Source organism: Hemitrygon akajei, chromosome 26 (genome assembly GCF_048418815.1).
Source record: "Hemitrygon akajei chromosome 26, sHemAka1.3, whole genome shotgun sequence".
Lineage (NCBI taxonomy): Eukaryota > Metazoa > Chordata > Chondrichthyes > Myliobatiformes > Dasyatidae > Hemitrygon > Hemitrygon akajei.
The window spans coordinates 49412018-49432138 of NC_133149.1; the positions used below are offsets into that span (position 1 = coordinate 49412018).

At 53.2% G+C, this 20121-nt stretch overlaps 1 protein-coding gene across 1 annotated transcript in view; it reads right to left on the reverse strand.

Moving 5' to 3' along the window:
* Positions 1 to 969: 969 nt before the first annotated feature.
* Positions 970 to 20121, reverse strand: part of LOC140716714 (serine/threonine-protein kinase SIK2-like) — a 65609-nt gene continuing 46457 nt past the window's right edge. Inside the window, exons 7-9 of the mRNA XM_073029525.1 lie at positions 17030 to 17143; positions 8174 to 8265; positions 970 to 7643 (exon numbers count right to left, since the gene is read on the reverse strand). Coding sequence (XP_072885626.1) covers positions 7133 to 7643; positions 8174 to 8265; positions 17030 to 17143 — 717 coding nt within the window. The 3' untranslated portion in view covers positions 970 to 7132. The remainder of the gene's footprint in view (positions 7644 to 8173; positions 8266 to 17029; positions 17144 to 20121) is intronic.

Consider the following 20121-nt stretch of genomic DNA (forward strand, 5'->3'; position numbering starts at 1 on the left):
ACTCATTCTTGGAAATCGGGGAGTAGGGTGTTACTCTGGCTGGAGGTCCGTAGCCAGGGGTGTCCTTCAAAGGATTGGTACGGGGGTGGGGGGGTGGGTGTGTGTGTGTGCGCGCGCGCGTGTAGAGATAGAGAGAGATAACGAGAGAGAGAGAGATAGATATAAATATCAATGAAAATGTAGATTTGGGTGAGTTAGCAAGTCTCCCACTGACAACAAGATTGTTGGAGTTATGGGCAATGCAAAGGCCGATCACAGAATACCGTGAGGTGAGGAGCAGTCACAGATACGGGCAGAGCAGTGGCAGATGGAGTTTAATGCGGGCAGGTGTGAGGTGTTGCACCCTCCGGGGTCAAATCGATCGATGAAGCACACAGCCGAGCCTTTGAGGGCTCGGGGCCTGCGGTCCATGGAACTCAGAAGAGTAAAGGCGAGGGTGGGGGTGGGGGGGGGGGGTGATGGGTGAGGAGGATTTCATTGAAACCTATCGAGTGGATGATAGGTGGGGGGAGGATATTTGAAGATGTTAATAGAGGGATATTTGGAGGTGAAAATGGAGGAATATTTGAATGTGAAGGGAATAGACAGAGGGATATGGATGACAGACGAGGGGAATATTTGAAGATGGAAACGGAGGGATATTTGAACGTGAAGACAATAGACATTGATGATAGACGAGGAGCATATTCGAAGACAAGAAGATCTGTGAGACGTGTTCTGTGTTCTATGTGGCTGATACAAAGAGTGGTGCCCCGGACATGGTAATATTTCTGCGCTGTGTGTGATGTACGTTTCCGGGCACGGCATGGCCCGGAGGAACATCGTTCCCTCTGGTTGTGCATACAGGCAGCAGGACAATAAACGTGACCTCCCATTTGAAATTCAGGAGCTGTAGCGTGGACCAAACTGAAAGCCGGGTCAGAAATACAAACTCCGCTGCGTCCCGTCAGACAAAACACACACCTTGGGTTATTGCTCAAACACTACAACCTTGATTTATTCTTCAATCAAACTGGAATTCGGACCAATACATGAACTGCATTTCCTTAGATCCTCGGAGTTACCGATTTAAATTATCCTTTGGTTAACAGTACAAAGATTGCTTGTCAAACTACCGTAAATCTCAGCAGCATCTTCTCCACACGGTTCTGGCACGGACGTCTGCCAAATAGTTCCAAAAGAAAAAAAGAGAGTCACTTCCGTAATTTCTCATTGTCATACAAAAAAAAACACGTTGCTCTTGAGGTACCGAGGACTGCCAGGCTCTCTCCTTGCGAGTTACACTGACAGACCAAACAGAAGGCAGTGTCGCACCAGTATAGTACACAGATTTTCTCAATGTAACCATAGACGATTGGTTTCTTCAAAAGGTCCATTAGGTGTATGACATTTCGTTACTGTAGAAACAACACTATTGTTTAATTACCAAATCGTAAAAAAGCAGCTTTTGTTTTTCCCCTCACACATCAAGAGCATACACAGTAGTGCATCGGCTATTAACAGAACGCATTCTACATGTCCACACATATTGCACTTATATCTCCGTCACCACCTTAACTTTATACATTGCACCAAAGTCTCTTCAAAGTATTTGTTGTATTAAAAGATTACAAAGGTAAAAACACTCCCTACGGCAAATTCAGATTACAGACCCTAGCAGGCTATATAGCTCAATGGTTTCACGAAAGCAGTGATGGCCGGGGCGGGACTATTGACCCTGGCCGAGGAAGAAGCCGAGAGTCTCCGGACACGCCCGTGGAACCGCGTTGTTCTGCACTTGCTGCGCGCTCCCTGGGCAGTGAGGTGGGGGAGGAAGAGGAGGCGGTTTGGGGGGTGCGGGGGGGGACGGGACGGGTTCGGTCTAAGCTACTGGCTACCGGTTAGGGGAGGTGGGAGAAAAAGATCCCCTTCCACCGAACGGCTCTTAACGTCAGGCGGCTGAGAGGGGTTAGGGGTTAGAGGCCGTTCACTGTTAGACAAAAATTCACCCCAGTCGCTGCCAAGGCAAAATGTCACCCCACTCTCTGTCGGACACAGACACCCTAGTCTCTGTCAGGCAAAATTCCACCCCAGTCACTTTTAGACAAAAATTCACCCCAGTCGCTGTCAGGCAAAATGTCACCCCACTCTCTGTTCAGACAAAAATTCACCCCAGTCACTGTCAGACACAGACACCCTAGTCTCTGTCAGGCAAAATGTCTCCCCACTCTCTGTTTAGACAAAAATTCACACCAGTCACTGTCAGACACAGACACCCCAGTCTCTGTCAGGCAAAATGTCACCCCACTCTCTGTTAGACAAAAATTCACCCCAGTCACTATCAGACACAGACACCCCAGTCGCTGTCAGGCAAAATGCCACCCCACTCTGTTTAGACAAAAATTCACCCCAGTCATTGTCAGACACAGACACCCCAGTCTCTGTCAGGCAAAATGTCTCCCCACTCTCTGTTAGACAAAAATTCACCCCAGTCACTATCAGACACAGACACCCCAGTGTCTGTCAGGCAAAATGTTACCCCACTCTCTGTTTAGACAAAAATTCACCCCAGTCACTATCAGACACAGACACCCCAGTGTCTGTCAGGCAAAATGTTACCCCACTCTCTGTTTAGACAAAAATTCACCCCAGTCACTATCAGACACAGACACCCCAGTGTCTGTCAGGCAAAATGTTACCCCACTCTCTGTTTAGACAAAAATTCACCCCAGTCACTATCAGACACAGACACCCCAGTCTCTGTCAGGCAAAATGTCTCCCCACTCTCTGTTAGACAAAAATTCACCCCAGTCACTATCAGACACAGACACCCCAGTGTCTGTCAGGCAAAATGCCACCCCACTCTCTGTTTAGACAAAAATTCACCCCAGTCACTATCAGACACAGACACCCCAGTCACTGTTAGACAAAAATTCACCCCAGTCACTATCAGACACAGACACCCCAGTCACTGTTAGACAAAAATTCACCCCAGTCACTGTCAGACACAGACACCCCAGTCTCTGTCAGGCAAAATGTCTCCCCACTCTGTTTAGACAAAAATTCACACCAGTCACTGTCAGACATAGACACCCTAGTCTCTGTCAGGCAAAATGTCTCCCCACTCTCTGTTTAGACAAAAATTCACACCAGTCACTGTCAGACACAGACACCCCAGTCTCTGTCAGGCAAAATGTCTCCCCACTCTCTGTTAGACAAAAATTCACCCCAGTCACTATCAGACACAGACACCCCAGTCTCTGTCAGGCAAAATGTCTCCCCACTCTCTGTTAGACAAAAATTCACCCCAGTCACTATCAGACACAGACACCCCAGTCGCTGTCAGGCAAAATGTTACCCCACTCTCTGTTTAGACAAAAATTCACCCCAGTCACTATCAGACACAGACACCCCAGTGTCTGTCAGGCAAAATGCCACCCCACTCTCTGTTTAGACAAAAATTCACCCCAGTCACTATCAGACACAGACACCCCAGTCTCTGTCAGGCAAAATGTCACCCCAGTCACTTTTAGACAAAAATTCACCCCAGTCACTGTCAGACACAGACACCTCAGTCTCTGTCAGGCAAAATGTCTCCCCAGTCACTTTTAGACAAAAATTCACCCCAGTCACTGTCAGACACAGACACCCCAGTGTCTGTCAGGCAAAATGTTACCCCACTCTCTGTTTAGACAAAAATTCACCCCAGTCACTATCAGACACAGACACCCCAGTGTCTGTCAGGCAAAATGTCTCCCCACTCTCTGTTAGACAAAAATTCACCCCAGTCACAATCAGACACAGACACCCCAGTCACTGTCTCATCATCGGTCTGCCGTGTTCAATACGCCCCATGGGTATATTAGAACCCGATCCTACCCCAGCGTCTCGTGCATTGTGCCCCTCCACACGCCTGGCTCGTCAAGTCAAGGACAAACTTCGTCATTCTCGGAGGGTCTGCAGTGTCACAGCTACTGGGGCGTGAGGAGATTCTTTTCCTGACCGAAAAACCAGAAATTAAATTCAGCGGCAGTGACACACCTTGAGAAAACATTACGGTGGGGGGGCATTGGTGACGTATTTTTATTTAAGATGCTCCATCGGATGTGGCAGAGGGCTTGGGACAGGGAACCTGTGGGACCAGCATCACCGAGGGTCGTCCCCCTTGGGCCGTGTCTCAGTAGGACATTCCAAGCGTGATCTAGAAAGCCACGCTTTGAAACCGTCCCCACTCTGGAGTCGCAGCTGGGCTTGAGATGTCAGGGCGTGGCGGTGGAGGCAGGACGCGGTATCATTCACAAATGGGACGCGCCGACGGCCCGGGAAAGCCGTCGGAAGTGGGACCAGGAGCGCCGAGGGGGAGAAGACGAGTCGCTGACTGGGCTTCTGGGTGAACCGAGGGCGCCCGGTGCTGTCGACCGGCCGGCCCTCGGGAACACCACACCGGCACCAGCCACCCCCAGCGGCCGCACGGACCCGCCGGCCGGCCTGCCTGCTCGGGGAAGCGGGCTCGAAGATCTCGCGCTCGAAATAGGAGGGCAGGAGGCTGAGGTGCGATGAGTTAAGACTGCAAATTCCACAGTGTTGACATTTCATGGTGGAATGGGAAGTCGATGCCAACTGAATCTACAAAATTGGCAGCTTCAAAGGTCTGTGTACCCACCAAATCCTACAGACTTCAGCTATTTCCGGGCCAGGTGGCTTTGCAAATTAATTTAATCACGTATGGAGCGCCAGTAGCATTATACTGTTTACTTATTAACTTGTAAATGCACCTAATTATTTGTTAATTTATTTGTGGTAAGATGTGTGTGTGTGTGTGGTGTGTGTGTGCGTGAGTGCGTGTGTGTGTGCGTGTGTGTGTGAGTGCGTGTGTGTGTGCGTGAGTGCGTGTGTGAGCGTGTGTGTGAGTATGTGTGTGAGTGTGTGTGTGAGTGTGTGTGAGTGTGAGTGCGCGTGAGTGCGTGTGTGAGTGTGAGTGTGCGTGAGTGCGTGTGTGAGTGTGTGTGCGAGTGTGTGTGTGTGTCTGTGTGAGTGAGTGTGTGTGTGTGAGTATGTGTGTGAGTGTGAGTGGGTGTGAGTGTGTGTGGGTGTGTGAGTGTGTGTGTGTGTGTGTGTGTGAGTGTGAGTGGGTGTGAGTGTGTGTGTGTGTGAGTGTGAGTGTGTGTGTGTGAGTGTGTGTGTGAGTGTGAGTGTGAGTGTGTGTGTGTGTGTAAGTTATATATGAACAGTGACGTGCACCTACCTACAGGAACGAGGTAAATAAGGTTGAAAGGGTACAGAGCAAACTTACGAGGATGTGACCGGGTCTGAAGGACCGGAGTTATAAGGAAAGACTGAATAGGTTGGGACTTCGTTCCTCGGAGGGTAGAAGATTGAGAGGAGATTTGATAGAGGTATATAAAATTATGAGGGGTATTGATAGGGTAAATGCAAGCAGGCTTTTCCCACTGAGGCTGGGTGGGACAACAGCTAGGGGTCATGGGTTAAGGGTGAAAGGTGAAAAGCTTCAGGGGAACATGAGGGGAAACCTCTTCACTCGGAGGGCGGTGGGAGCGTGGAACGAGCTGCCAGCTCGATTTCGACGTTTAAGAGAAGTTTGGACAAGGTACACAGATGGGAGGGGTGTGGTCCCGGTGCGGGTCGATGGGAGCGGGCAGCTTAAACGGTTCCAGCACGGGGTAGGTGGGCCAAAGGGCCTGTTTTCTGCGCTGTACTTTTCTACGACCCCACGACACCTCGGTCCAGAGGAACATTGTACACGTTATCGAATGGTAAGGAGGTTGGACTTGAACTACCCTGACCTTGCGTACAATGGAGCAAGAGGGAAAACGGGGAGACGTTATTCCGACAGTACAGGGAAAACAGCCATCTCGGTATACAATCATCTCTTGAAAACACTTAATAAATATTGCTTTTTACTCTTTACACACAGGTCAGTCTGAACGCAGAGCGAGACAGAGCCCCGGGCTCCACACGGTGGAACCCCAGGGATCGGCTCTGAAGTGACTTTGGTTAACTTGCCGGTATAGCTGGGGGCATGGTCTTGCCAAGACTTCCTTCCAGAAATGTGTCGCTGTTTACGTTTAAATTAAAGGAAGCCGGGTGGGGGGTGGGGGGGGGGGGGTGGGAAAGGGAAAAAGGCACAGCACATCACACCTCACGCGACAGTTTCTGTCTGGAAAGCTTATTTCTCATGGAACTTCTAAAAAACCCTAGGCGAAGAGTACAATGTCTTTAATTAGCAACCAGCAACTCATGTTTGAAATCCAAAATTACAATGAATTATTCCTCGAAAGCAAACACTGAACGAGTACTAACACGTCAAATTACCTCCTTCTGAATCCAGAGGCGTGTAGACTTAAAATACTCCCCCACCTCCCCCCCCCCCCGGAAGGAGGAGCTTTTCAAAAGATTTGTTAGAACTTTCTACCCTAAGGTGTTTTAACAGTAATCTAGCAATATCCTCTGGCGTGTGAAATGTATGAGTCAAGCAGTTTCATTTCTCTCTCTCTCTCCTCGGCGATCTGGGACGGGTTACCTCGGAGTACGATAAGCGAGTTCCGCTACTCGGTTTCTGGGGGTGGGTGGTGCTGGTGGTGGTGGGGGGTGGGGGGGGTCACAACTTAACGCAGTTAAGCACACACGCCAGCCACCCCAGACAGATTGCATTGGTCGACGGTCAACGGGAGGTACGCGGTTGTTGGGTGGAGGATTCTCAGTTGGGACGGTGAGATCATAAATTTTTCTGTGAATTTCCCAGCTCTCGAGCTCAAAGTTTTCTCGCTTAATGTATTGCTTCTTTTTTTTTTCCCCTGGCGGAACCGATACAACCCGTCGTGCGCCGCGTCCTATGTCGAGTCGCGTGCTCGTTGTTCCGCTGCGTTTGTCCGCAACCCCCCCCAGCTTTGGGAGCGCGTTCCGATAAGGTCCGCCTCTCCGGCCTCTCTCTTCCTTCTCGAGGCCCGACAGAACCCCCACGACGATCGCTCCTACGAGTCAGCCAGTTCCCGCGCAGCAGACCTCCACTGCACCCCCCGCCCCACCCCCCAGCCACGCTTTAAGAAGGAAAAAAAACGTCGTCAGGTTTAGTGATATCTCGAAATGTACAAACGAAATTTCTCTTCCGGTCATCCCTTCCTTCTCGGCGAGGTCAGTTCACCAGGACGTAGCCCCCGTGTTGGGGATCGACAGTCTCCATCATCTCGCAGTCAAAGAGACCCGGCATTTCCGGGATCGCTACGTCCTTGTAGGTCTCCGGCGAGTCAGGGGCAGCTTCGCCGGCCTGGTTGTCGGGCAGGGGCGCGGCGGCCGGCTGCGTTTGGTTGAGAGCGTAGGGGCACTGTTCCGGGTAGCCCGGCTCGGGCGCCGTGGCCCCGACCACGTGGCAGGGCGGGTACGGAAACCGCAGCTGCCTCTCCAGGTGGGCCGGGGCCTGCGGGGGGAGCTGCAGCTCGTAGTGTTGGCGCAGGAAGGGGTCGCAGCGCATCTGCTCCGCGGGCGCCAGGGCCGGGCTGGCGGGCTGCGGCAGGCCGAACGGCGGCTGGACGTCCGGGTGAGGGCCGGGCATCTGCTGCGGGTAGGCGCCCTCGGCGATCTGCATCTGGTTGAAGTAGGCCTGGAGCTGGGACTGCTTCTGGAGGAACAGGCGTTTCTGCTGCAGCCTGAAGTGGAGAGGGGGGGGGTGAGGGAGGAGGGGAGAGAACACAGGATAAGGTCCAGCCGCACAGACTTGCCCCACTCCGCGCGCCCCTTCCCCCCGCGGGTTAGCAGCCTTTTGCCGGGGGCTCGATGCCGCACAGAGCAGGCCCTTCCGGCCCAGAGACCCACCCCCGGCCTAACCACAACGGACCAACTAACCCACCGGCCGCTACGCCTTCGGACCGCGGGAGGAAACCGGAGCACCCGGAGGAAACCCACTCAGGGAAGAGACCCCTCGTGGAGTCGACCCCCCCCACCACCCCCACGCCGGCCGTGACGCCTCCGGGCCTGGACATTCCGATACGTTGGCGGCCGGGTTTAAGTTGGACAGGCGCCTCCCGGCCGCGGGCGACCCTGGGCCTAATCACGGGAGAGTCCACAAGGACGGATTATCCCGTCGACCGTGGGTGGGGGACCCCGGCGTTCCACAGGGAGGGGCATGCCGACCCCTCCGGACGCCAGGGCTGGGGCCCCGCTCGGGGACGCTCCTCACCTGTGTTCCTGCAGCTGCTGCTCGAGGCTCCTGGGGGTCTCCTTGCAATACATGGGACAGCTGTTTTGTGCTTTATTCAGTAAGTTGGGGTTCTGCGGAGCAGAGGAAGGCGTCAGTTCGTTTGGACCAGGAGCCGACGTGCCGTCAGCTTTAATGGCGGCACAGTTTCTCACAAGCAGGCAACTACACAGAGGCGGAGATTAGACAGGTGACTTCCTAGACCTTAAGACCACTCGGCCCATCGAGTCTGGTCGGCCATTTCATCGCGCCTGATCCATTCTTCCCCTCAGCCCCCAGTCTCCTGCCTTCTCCCCGGAACCCTGACCACTCATAAATCTTAAATCATAAGTCACAAACCTCTGCCTTAAATACGCCCACTGACCCGACCTCCACGGCTGCTCGTAGCAACAAATTCCACAGATTCACCACCCTCGGGCGAAAGGAATTCCTCCTCATCTCCGTTCGAAAAGGATGCCCCTCTATCCTGAGGCTGTGTCCTCTGGTCCTAGACTCCCCCACTATAGGAAACATCCTCTCCACATCCACTCTATCTGTGTCCTCTGGTCCTAGACTCCCCCACTGTAGGAAACATCCTCTCCACATCCACTCTATCTGTGTCCTCTGGTCCTCGACTCCCCCACTGTAGGAAACATCCTCTCCACATCCACTCTATCTGTGTCCTCTGGTCCTCGACTCCCCCACTGTAGGAAACATCCTCTCCACATCCACTCTATCTGTGTCCTCTGGTCCTAGACTCCCCCACTATAGGAAACATCCTCTCCACATCCACTCTATCTGTGCCCTCTGGTCCTAGACTCCCCCACTATAGGAAACATCCTCTCCACATCCACTCTATCTGTGTCCTCTGGTCCCAGACTCCCCCACTATAGGAAACATCCTCTCCACATCCACTCTATCTGTGTCCTCTGGTCCTAGACTCCCCCACTATAGGAAACATCCTCTCCACATCCACTCTATCTGTGCCCTCTGGTCCTAGACTCCCCCACTATAGGAAACATCCTCTCCACATCCACTCTATCTGTGCCCTCTGGTCCTAGACTCCCCCACTATAGGAAACATCCTCTCCACATCCACTCTATCTGTGCCCTCTGGTCCTAGACTCCCCCACTATAGGAAACATCCTCTCCACATCCACTCTATCTGTGCCCTCTGGTCCTAGACTCACCCACTATAGGAAACATCCTCTCCACATCCACTCTATCTGTGCCCTCTGGTCCTAGACTCACCCACTATAGGAAACATCCTCTCCACATCCACTCTATCTGTGTCCTCTGGTCCTAGACTCCCCCACTATAGGAAACATCCTCTCCACACCCACTCTATCTGTGTCCTCTGGTCCTAGACTCCCCCACTATAGGAAACATCCTCTCCACACCCACTCTATCTGTGCCCTCTGGTCCTAGACTCCCCCACTATAGGAAACATCCTCTCCTCATCCACTCTATCTGTGCCCTCTGGTCCTAGACTCCCCCACTATAGGAAACATCCTCTCCTCATCCACTCTATCTGTGCCCTCTGGTCCTAGACTCCCCCACTGTAGGAAACATCCTCTCCACACCCACTCTATCTGTGCCCTCTGGTCCTAGACTCCCCCACTACAGGAAACATCCTCTCCACACCCACTCTATCTGTGTCCTCTGGTCCTAGACTCCCCCACTATAGGAAACATCCTCTCCACACCTACTCTATCTGTGTCCTCTGGTCCTAGACTCCCCCACTATAGGAAACATCCTCTCCACATTCACTCTATCTGTGCCCTCTGGTCCTAGACTCCCCCACTACAGGAAACATCCTCTCCACACCCACTCTATCTGTGCCCTCTGGTCCTAGACTCCCCCACTATAGGAAACATCCTCTCCACACCCACTCTATCTGTGTCCTCTGGTCCTAGACTCCCCCACTACAGGAAACATCCTCTCCACACCCACTCTATCTGTGCCCTCTGGTCCTAGACTCCCCCACTACAGGAAACATCCTCTCCACACCCACTCTATCTGTGCCCTCTGGTCCTAGACTCCCCCACTGTAGGAAACATCCTCTCCACATCCACTCTATCTGTGCCCTCTGGTCCTAGACTCCCCCACTATAGGAAACATCCTCTCCACACCCACTCTATCTGTGTCCTCTGGTCCTAGACTCCCCCACTACAGGAAACATCCTCTCCACACCCACTCTATCTGTGCCCTCTGGTCCTAGACTCCCCCACTACAGGAAACATCCTCTCCACACCCACTCTATCTGTGCCCTCTGGTCCTAGACTCCCCCACTATAGGAAACATCCTCTCCACATCCACTCTATCTGTGTCCTCTGGTCCTAGACTCCCCCACTATAGGAAACATCCTCTCCACATCCACTCTATCTGTGCCCTCTGGTCCTAGACTCCCCCACTATAGGAAACATCCTCTCCCCATCCACTCTATCGAGGCCTTTCACCATTCAGAAGGTTTCAGTGAGGTCACCCCTCACTCTCCTGAATTCTAGTCAAAACAGGCCCGGAGCCATCGAACGCTCCTCACATGACACACGACAAGCCGTTCAATCCTGGAATCATTTCCGTGACCCTCCTTTGAACCCTCTCCAGTTTCAGCGCGTCCTTTCCTAAGGTAAGGGGCCCAAACCTGCTCACAATACTCCAAGTGAGGCCCCACCAGTGCTGTATGAAGCCTCAACGTTACATCCCATTGTTTATATTCCAGCCCTCGTGAACTGAATGCAAACATTGCATTTGCCACAGTCTCAACCTGCAAATTAACCTTTAGGGAATCCTGCACGAGGACTCCCAATTCCTTTCGCACCTCAGATTTTTCACTTCTACCAAACTGCATGACCATTCACCCCCCCGACACTGTATTCCATCTGCCCCTTCTTCACCCACCCTCCCAATCTGTCTAATTCCTTCTGTCGCCTCCCTGCTTCCTCAGTACTACCTGGCCCTCCACCTACCTTGGTACCACTCGCAAACTTTGCCACAAGGGCATCCAAACCACTGGCGTTTAACGTAAGAAGAACTGGTCCCCACTCAGACCCCTGTTGAACACCGACAGTCAGCCAGAGAAGGCTCCCTTTGCCTCCCGCCAGTCAGCCACTGCGTTATCCGCGCTCGAATCCTCCCCGTAACACCGTGAGCTAGTAGCTTGTCAGGCAGCCTCACGTGTGGCACCTTGTCAAAGGCCTTCTGAAAGTCCAAATATACAACCGATTCTCCCTTGTCAACCCTGCTAACAAGCTTCAAAGAATTCCAGCAGATTTGTTAGGATTTGAGGAAACGATCTATTTTATCATGTAGTTGGCGCGTGGCCAAGTGGTTAAGGTGACGGTCTAGTGATCTGAAGGTCGCTAGTTCGAGCCTCGGCTGAGGCAGTGTGTTGTACCCTTGAGCAAGGTACTTAACCGCTTTCTGCTTTCCGCAGGGATCGCTCCCTACACGACTCCCTTGTCCACTCGTTCCCCCCCCCCCCCCATCCCTTCCCACCGATCTCCCTCCTGGCAAGCGGAACAAGTCCTACACCTGCCCTTACACTTCCTCCCTCACCACCATTCAGGGCCCCAGACAGTCCTTCCAGGTGAGGCGACATTTCACCTGTGAGTGGGCTGGTGTGGTATACTGCGTCCGGTGCTCCCGGTGTGGCCTTTTATATATTGGTGAGACCGGACGCAGACTGGGAGACCGTTTCGCTGAACACCTACGCTCTGTCCGCCAGAGAAAGCAGGATCTCCCAGTGGCCACACATTTTAATTCCACGTCCCATTCCCATTCTGATATGTCTATCCATGGCCTCCTCTACTGTCAAGATGAATCCAAACTCAGGTTGGAGTAACAACACCTTATATACCGGCTGGGTAGCCTCCAACCTGATGGCACAAATATTGATTTCTCTAACTTCCGTTAATGCCCCTTCTCCCCTTCTTGGGTTTTTTTCCTCCCTGCTCCCTTTTTTATTCTCTCTCTGCCCATCACTCTGCCTGTTCTCCATCTCCCTCTGGTGCTCCCCCCCCCCCCTTTCTCCTGAGGCCTCCCATCCCATGATCCTTTCCCTTCTCCAGCTCTGTATCACTTTCGCCAATCACCTTTCCAGCTCTTAGCTTCATCCCACCCCCTCCGGTCTTCTCCTATCATTCCGCATTTCCCCCTCCCCCTCCCACTTTCAAATCTCTTACTATCTTTCCTTTCAGTCAGTCCTGACAAAGGGTCTCGGCCCGAAACGTCAACAGTGCTTCTCCCTATAGATGCTGCCTGGCCTGCTGTGTTCCACCAGCATTTTGTGTGTGATGTCCTGAATCCTCCCGGTCAGCAGGGGGCAGTATTGAACCTGTTTTAGATGTTGGGACCACTCTCCTGAATCCTCCCGGTCAGCAGGGGGCGGTATTGAACCTGTTTTAGATGTTGGGGCCACTCTCCTGAATCCTCCCGTCAGCAGGGGGCAGTATTGAACCTGTTTTAGATGTTGGGACCACTCTCCTGAATCCTCCCGATCAGCAGGGGGCGGTATTGAACCTGTTTTAGATGTCGGGACCACTCTCCTGAATCCTCCCGGTCAGCAGGGGGCGGTATTGAACCTGTTTTAGATGTCGGGACCACTCTCCTGAATCCTCCTCACACTCCCGGTCAGCAGGGGGCAGTATTGAACCTGTTTTACATGTCGGGACCACTCTCCTGAATCCTCCCGGTCAGCAGGGGGCGGTATTGAACCTGTTTTAGATGTTGGGACCACTCTCCTGAATCCTCCCGGTCAACAGGGGGCGGTATTGAACCTGTTTTAGATGTTGGGACCACTCTCCTGAATCCTCCTCACACTCCCGGTCAGCAGGGGGCGGTATTGAACCTGTTTTAGATGTTGGGACCACTCTCCTGAATCCTCCTCACACTCCCGGTCAGCAGGGGGCGGTATTGAACCTGTTTTAGATGTTGGGACCACTCTCCTGAATCCTCCCGGTCAGCAGGGGACGGTATTGAACCTGTTTTAGATGTTGGGACCACTCTCCTGAATCCTCCCGGTCAGCAGGGGGTGGTATTGAACCTGTTTTAGATGTTGGGACCACTCTCCTGAATCCTCCCGGTCAGCAGGGGGCGGTATTGAACCTGTTTTAGATGTTGGGACCACTCTCCTGAATCCTCCTCACACTCCCGGTCAGCAGGGGGCGGTATTGAACCTGTTTTAGATGTTGGGACCACTCTCCTGAATCCTCCCGGTCAGCAGGGGACGGTATTGAACCTGTTTTAGATGTTGGGACCACTCTCCTGAATCCTCCCGGTCAGCAGGGGGTGGTATTAAACCTGTTTTAGATGTTGGGACCACTCTCCTGAATCCTCCCGGTCAACAGGGGGCGGTATTGAACCTGTTTTAGATGTTGGGACCACTCTCGTGAATCCTCCCGGTCAGCAGGGGGCGGTATTGAACCTGTTTTAGATGTTGGGACCACTCTCCTGAATCCTCCCGGTCAGCAGGGGGTGGTATTGAACCTGTTTTAGATGTTGGGACCACTCTCCTGAATCCTCCTCACACTCCTGGTCAGCAGGGGGCGGTATTGAACCTTTTTTAGATGTTGGGACCACTCTCCTGAATCCTCCCGGTCAGCAGGGGACGGTATTGAACCTGTTTTAGATGTTGGGACCACTCTCCTGAATCCTCCCGGTCAGCAGGGGACGGTATTGAACCTGTTTTAGATGTTGGGACCACTCTCCTGAATCCTCCCGGTCAGCAGGGGGTGGTATTGAACCTGTTTTAGATGTTGGGACCACTCTCCTGAATCCTCCCGGTCAGCAGGGGGCGGTATTGAACCTGTTTTAGATGTTGGGACCACTCTCCTGAATCCTCCTCACACTCCCGGTCAGCAGAGGGCGGTATTGAACCTGTTTTAGATGTTGGGACCACTCTCCTGAATCCTCCCGGTCAGCAGGGGGTGGTATTGAACCTGTTTTAGATGTTGGGACCACTCTCCTGAATCCTCCCGGTCAGCAGGGGGCGGTATTGAACCTGTTTTAGATGTTGGGACCACTCTCCTGAATCCTCCCGGTCAGCAGGGGGTGGTATTGAACCTGTTTTGGATGTCGGGACCACTCTCCTGAATCCTCCTCACACTCCTGGTCAGCAGGGGGCGGTATTGAACCTGTTTTAGATGTTGGGACCACTCTCCTGAATCCTCCTCACACTCCCGGTCAGCAGGGGGCGGTATTGAACCTGTTTTAGATGTTGGGACCACTCTCCTGAATCCTCCCGGTCAGCAGGGGGCGGTATTGAACCTGTTTTAGATGTTGGGACCACTCTCCTGAATCCTCCCGGTCAGCAGGGGGCGGTATTGAACCTGTTTTAGATGTTGGGACCACTCTCCTGAATCCTCCCGGTCAGCAGGGGGGCGGTATTGAACCTGTTTTAGATGTTGGGACCACTCTCCTGAATCCTCCTCACACTCCCGGTCAGCAGGGGGCGGTATTGAACCTGTTTTAGATGTTGGGACCACTCTCCTGAATCCTCCCGGTCAGCAGGGGGCGGTATTGAACCTGTTTTAGATGTTGGGACCACTCTCCTGAATCCTCCCGGTCAGCAGGGGGCGGTATTGAACCTGTTTTGAGTCCTGACGAAGGGTCTCGGCCCGAAACGTCGACAGTGCTTCTCCCTGTAGACGCTGCCTGGCCTGCTGCGTTCCACCGGCATTTTGTGTGTGTTGCTTGAATTTCCAGCACCTGCAGATTTCCTCGTGTGTGGCACTTAACTACACATTGCTCTGCGACGTCACCGGTGCCAAGCTGCACGGGTCCTAATGCCCTTCCCTCGGACAACATCGGTGGCGTGGAGAGGGGAGACTTGCAGCTTGGGCAACTGCCGGTCTCCCACACAACCCTGCCCAGGCCTCAGTCGTCATCGAAAATCTATGGACAGCCGAAGAAGAAGATTTCATCACGTGCCTCCAAGTACCCTGAGACCTCGTCCTCAATAATTGACTCCCAACATCTTCCCAACCACGGAGGTCAGACTGACCGGCCTACAGTTCCCTCTCTCCCTTCTCGAAGAGTGGGGTGACATTTGCAGTTTTCCAGTCTTCCAGAATCATTTCAGAAACTAGTGATTCTTGAAAGATCACTACTGATGCCTCCACAATCTCTTCAGCCACCTCTATCAGAACTCCGGGGTGTAGACCACCTGGTCCAGGTGACTTATCCACCCTCAAACCTTTCAGCTTCCCAAGAACTTACTTTCTAGCTTTGCTAACTTTGCAGGCTTCACGACCCGCCGTCACCCGGAGCTTCAACCACACTGCTGGTGTCTGACCAGCACTGAAGACCAATGCAAAGCACTTATTCAGTTGGTCTGCCATTGCTACCTCTCCAGCATTCAAGGAAAGGAGACCGGGGGCGGGGGGGGGGGGGGGGGTGTGTTTAGGATCTCAAGCAAGAGGAAATCTGCAGATTCCGGACGTCAAAGCGACAGGCACAAAACAAACAGCAGGCGCCGTGTGCCGATCTTGGCAGCGATTTTGCCCCGACCACACGACCAGCCGAATACCGAGACTTCGGGAGGTTTGGATCCGAGGACTCAGGTCTGGTTCAGAATGTCACTGTCGTCGCCTCTGCTGTTTGCAAGATTTGTGTTTTTCCTTCCCCTCTCTCTCTCTCTCTTTCTGCTGTGGGGATCAGTCTTTTTCCCCGCTAACTGGGCTCTTCCCGGTTCCACTCAAGTCTGCGTTCTTTCGCGACAGATACACTCGGAATCTCTGAATCAACTCCTCCTGTGTCAAAGTGGTAATTCGCTCGCTCGTGAGGCGTTTCCAGATCTATCCCTTTCTCTCATTTTGCAGGTCAGGCAGTAATGTTCTCTCGACAAACGGCAGCAGCACCGTACGTGAGGTGACTGAAATGGTTTTGGAGACATGACACACGCGCTGTTCATTCACAGTTAAGGACACGATATTTCTCTCATGCTCCTCTTGTGAACACTCCTGCCTGCAGAGTAACTGGGACGTTCCCTCGAAGCTCCAACGAGGTCACGTCTGAATCTCTATGCCACCGCCACGCTCCACAGCCATCCACCAGACTCATCACCTATAAACACTGCGCTCAGCGGCCGCCAAAGCAGGAAACTCCGAGTCATTCTGCGTGAGAAGGATCCCCTTCACTTCCCTGTTGGAAGTCACGTCGCTGAACTGAGGCTGTGCTAACCGAACATGCTAATCATGGCTGATTATACAACTCAGAACCCTGTACCTGCTTTCTCTCCATACCCCCTGATCCCTTTAGCCACAAGGGCCATATCTAACTTCCTCTTAAATATAGCCAATGAACTGGCCTCAACTGTTTCCTCTGGCAGAGAATTCCACAGATTCACCACTCTCTGTGTGAAGAAGTTTCTCCTCATCTCGGTCCTAAAAGGCTTCCCCTTTATCCTTAAACTGTGACCCCTCGTTCTGGACTTCCACAACATCCGGGAACAATCTTCCTGCATCTAGCCTGTCCAATCCCTTTAGAATTTTATACATTTCAATAAGATCCCCCCCTCAATCTTCTAAATTCCAGTGAGTATAATAAGCCTAGTCGATCCAGTCTTTCTTCATATGAAAGTCCTGCCATCCCAGGAATCAATCTGGTGAACCTTCTCTGTACTCCCTCTATGGCAAGAATGTCTTTCCTCAGATTAGGGGAACAAAACTGCACACAATACTCCAGGTGCGGTCTCACCAAGGCCTTGTACAACTGCAGTAGAACCTCCCTGCTCCTGAATGGCAGAACAGACTCGATGGGCTGAATGCTCCTGCGTCTCATCGCCCAATTAGACTTGCTTTTCTTGGCCCCCCCTTTATTTCTCGCAGCCGGGAGCGCAGCCCGTGTGCGACCTCCTTACCGGCAGTCGATGCTGTAGGTAGTGCGTTTCCAGGCTCTGACGTCTGGACAACAGGTGCGGGTGCACCCCATTGGGGAACAGGGAGGCGCCAGCCTGCTGCTGTGCAGACTCATCCTGAAAGGAGAGGTTAGACCGATAACGCCTCTGTTTTGGCACAATCTTTCGTTTCATTTCATTCACAGTTTATTAAAGGACCCCCTCCCCACCAGTAACCAGGCCAGGCTCTCTTCTCACTGCTGCCATCAGGAAGGAGGTACAGGAGCCTCAGGACCCACACCACCAGGTTCAGGGACAGTTATTACCCCTCAGCCATCAGGAAGGAGGTACAGGAGCCTCAGGACCCACACCACCAGGTTCAGGGACAGTTATCACCCCTCAACCATCAGGAAGGAAGTACAGGAGCCTCAGGACCCACACCACCAGGTTCAGGGACAGTTATCACCCCTCAACCATCAGGAAGGAGGTACAGGAGCCTCAGGACCCACACCACCAGGTTCAGGGACAGTTATTACCCCTCAACCATCAGGAAGGAGGTACAGGAGCCTCAGGACCCACACCACCAGGTTCAGGGACAGTTATCACCCCTCAACCATCAGGAACGAGGTACAGGAGCCTCAGGACCCACACCACCAGGTTCAGGGACAGTTATTACCCCTCAACCATCAGGAACGAGGTACAGGAGCCTCAGGACCCACACCACCAGGTTCAGGGACAGTTATTACCCCTCAACCATCAGGAACGAGGTACAGGAGCCTCAGGACCCACACCACCAGGTTCAGGGACAGTTATCACCCCTCAACCATCAGGTAGGAGGTACAGGAGCCTCAGGACCCACACCACCAGGTTCAGGGACAGTTATTACCCCTCAACCATCAGGAAGGAGGTACAGGAGACTCAGGACCCACACCACCAGGTTCAGGGACAGTTATCACCCCTCAACCATCAGGAAGGAGGTACAGGAGCCTCAGGACCCACACCGCCATGTTCAGGGACAGTTATCACCCCTCAACCATCAGGAAGGAGGTACAGGAGCCTCAGGACCCACACCACCAGGTTCAGGAACAGTTATCATCCCTCAACCATCAGGAAGGAGGTACAGGAGCCTCAGGACCCACACCACCAGGTTCAGGGACAGTTATTACCCCATAACCATCAGGAAGGAGGTACAGGAGCCTCAGGACCCACACCACCAGGTTCAGGAACAGTTATTACCCCATAACCATCAGGAAGGAGGTACAGGAGCCTCAGGTCCCACACCACCAGGTTCAGGGACAGTTATCACCACTCAACCATCAGGAAGGAGGTACAGGAGCCTCAGGACCCACATCACCAGGTTCAGGGACAGTTATCACCCCTCAACCTTCAGGAAGGAGGTACAGGAGCCTCAGGACCCACACCACCAGGTTCAGGGCCAGTTATTACCCCTCAACCATCAGGAAGGAGGTACAGGAGCCTCAGGACCCACACCACCAGGTTCAGGGACAGTTATCACCTCTCAACCATCAGGAAGGAGGTACAGGAGCCTCAGGACCCACACCACCAGGTTCAGGAACAGTTATCATCCCTCAACCATCAGGAAGGAGGTACAGGAGCCTCAGGACCCACACCACCAGGTTCAGGGACAGTTATTACCCCATAACCATCAGGAAGGAGGTACAGGAGCCTCAGGACCCACACCACCAGGTTCAGGAACAGTTATTACCCCATAACCATCAGGAAGGAGGTACAGGAGCCTCAGGACCCACACCACCAGGTTCAGGGCCAGTTATTACCCCTCAACCATCAGGAAGGAGGTACAGGAGCCTCAGGACCCACACCACCAGGTTCAGGGACAGTTATCACCTCTCAACCATCAGGAAGGAGGTACAGGAGCCTCAGGACCCACACCACCAGGTTCAGGGACAGTTATCACCCCTCAACCATCAGGAAGGAGGTACAGGAGCCTCAGGTCCCACACCACTAGGTTCAGGAACAGTTATTACCCCTCAACCATCAGGAAGGAGGTACAGGAGCCTCAGGACCCACACCACCACGTTCAGGAACAGTTATCACCCCTCAACCATCAGGAAGGAGGTACAGGAGCCTCAGGACCCACGCCACCAGGTTCAGGGACAGTTATTACCCCTGAACCATCAGGAAGGAGGTACGGGAGCCTCAGGACCCACACCACCAGGTTCAGGGACAGTTATTACCCTCAACCATCAGGAAGGAGGTACAGGAGCCTCAGGACCCACACCACCAGGTTCAGGGACTTATTACCCCTCAACCATCAGGAAGGAGGTACAGGAGCCTCAGGACCCACACCACCAGGTTCAGGGACAGTTATTACCCTCAACCATCAGGAAGGAGGTACGGGAGCCTCAGGACCCACACCACCAGGTTCAGGGACAGTTATTACCCTCAACCATCAGGAAGGAGGTACAGGAGCCTCAGGACCCACGCCACCAGGTTCAGGGACAGTTATTACCCCTGAACCATCAGGAAGGAGGTACGGGAGCCTCAGGACCCACACCACAAGATTCAGGAACAGTTATTACCCTCAACCATCAGGAAGGAGGTACAGGAGCCTCAGGACCCACACCACCAGGTTCAGGAACAGTTATCACCCCTCAACCATCAGGAAGGAGGTACAGGAGCCTCAGGACTCTCACCACCAGGTTCAAGAACAGTTATTACCCCTCAACCATCCGGAAGGAGGTACAGGAGCCTCAGGGCCCACACCACCAGGTTCAGGGACAGTTATTACCCCTCAACCATCAGGAAGGAGGTACAGGAGCCTCAGGGCCCACACCACCAGGTACAGGAACAGTTATTACCCCTCAACCATCAGGAAGGAGGTACAGGAGCCTCAGGGCCCACACCACCAGGTACAGGAGCAGTTATTACCCCTCAACCATCAGGAAGGAGGTACAGGAGCCTCAGGACTCACACCACCAGGTTCAGGGACAGTTATCACCCCTCAACCATCAGGAAGGAGGTACAGGAGCCTCAGGACCCACACCACCAGGTTCAGGGACTGTTATTACCCCTCAACCTTCAGGCTCTTGAACCAGAGGGGATAACTTCATTCATCACCCACCCACCCAACAACA